The 1,333-nt window shown below is 49.1% G+C and overlaps 1 protein-coding gene across 1 annotated transcript; it reads left to right on the top strand.

Annotated features, from left to right (window-relative positions):
• Positions 1–423: 423 nt before the first annotated feature.
• On the top strand, positions 424–1,329 carry LOC112121100 (olfactory receptor 52M1-like; the record flags this gene model as incomplete). The annotated part of the gene is made up of 1 exon (XM_024220192.1): positions 424–1,329. A coding segment is annotated over exon 1 (906 nt), but the record flags the coding sequence as incomplete, so codon positions are not given.
• Positions 1,330–1,333: the final 4 nt, after the last annotated feature.

Raw genomic sequence — 1,333 nt, forward strand, 5'->3', positions numbered from 1 at the left:
GGATGCATGAAGTGGGCATTCACCCACGAAAGCTTATGCTCCAATACATCTGTTAGTCTTAAAGGTGCCACAGGACTCTCTGTTGCTTTTTACCAATCCAGACTAACACGGCTACCCCTCTGATACCGGGTGAATGAGGAACTCCCTACAGCATGGACTCTCTAGCCTGGGGTTCATTGCATTAAGGAACAATGAGGTGAAAATATCATTTTTCAGTGTGTGAAGAGCGACCAGTCTGCTTCACCTATGAGAACAGCCTCCAGTAGTGCATGTAGTGTCTCATATTAACATTGTCTCTCCATCCAGGCATTTGTATAGCGAGCTTCACCCTAGACCCTGGGCATATAAAGGAAGTCGGGAAACATATGGTATATTTAGGAGATACCGTTCTGCCTCAGTGTTGGACACCTTCTCCCCTACTACATGTCAGATTCTAACACAACCGACTTCACCAACCCTTCCACGTTCATCCTGCTGGGCATTCCTGGCCTGGAGATGGCCCATGTCTGGATTTCAATCCCCTTCTGCACCATATATGTATTAGCTGTCTTGGGGAACTTCACCATCCTGTTCATTGTGAAGATAGAGCTGAGCCTCCATGGGCCCATGTATTATTTCCTCTGCATGTTGGCTGTCTCCGACCTGGTCCTGTCTACATCTATCCTACCCAAGACGCTGAGCATCTTCTGGTTTAATTCCAGAGAGATAGATTTCAGTGCCTGCCTCACCCAGATGTACTTTATCCATTGCTTCTCATCGATGGAGTCTGGGATATTTGTGGCCATGGCTTTTGATCGCTACGTGGCCATCTGTGATCCCCTGAGAAATTCCACCATCCTGACAAACCCTGTGGTGGCCAAGATCGTCCTGGTCATGGTGCTGCGTGGGAGCATGCTCTCACTGCCCTGTCCCATCCTGGCGTGGCAGTTGCCATATTGCAGAACCAATATTATCCCCCACTCGTACTGCGAGCACATAGCTGTGGTGAAACTGGCCTGCACTGACATCCGCGTCAGTAGTTACTACAGCCTCTCTGTGGCATTCTTGGTGACTGGTCTGGATGGTTTTTTTATCACCATATCCTATATCCAGATCCTCAGGGCCATCTACAGGCTCCCCACAAAGGACGCCCGGCTTAAGACTTTTGGGACCTGCATCTCCCATCTTTGTGCCATCTTAACCTTTTACATCCCAAAATTCTTCTCCTCCCTCACACACCGTTTTGGCCACAATGTGCCCCTGCATTTCTTCATTCTCAGTGCCAACGTTTATCTTCTGGTGCCCCTATTGCTACATCCCCTCATCTACGGGTTGAGGACCAAAGAGATCCGCG

The sequence above is a fragment of the Terrapene carolina genome, unplaced genomic scaffold (genome assembly GCF_002925995.2).
Source record: "Terrapene carolina triunguis isolate 2854851 unplaced genomic scaffold, T_m_triunguis-2.0 Scaffold2878, whole genome shotgun sequence".
Taxonomy (NCBI): domain Eukaryota; kingdom Metazoa; phylum Chordata; order Testudines; family Emydidae; genus Terrapene; species Terrapene triunguis.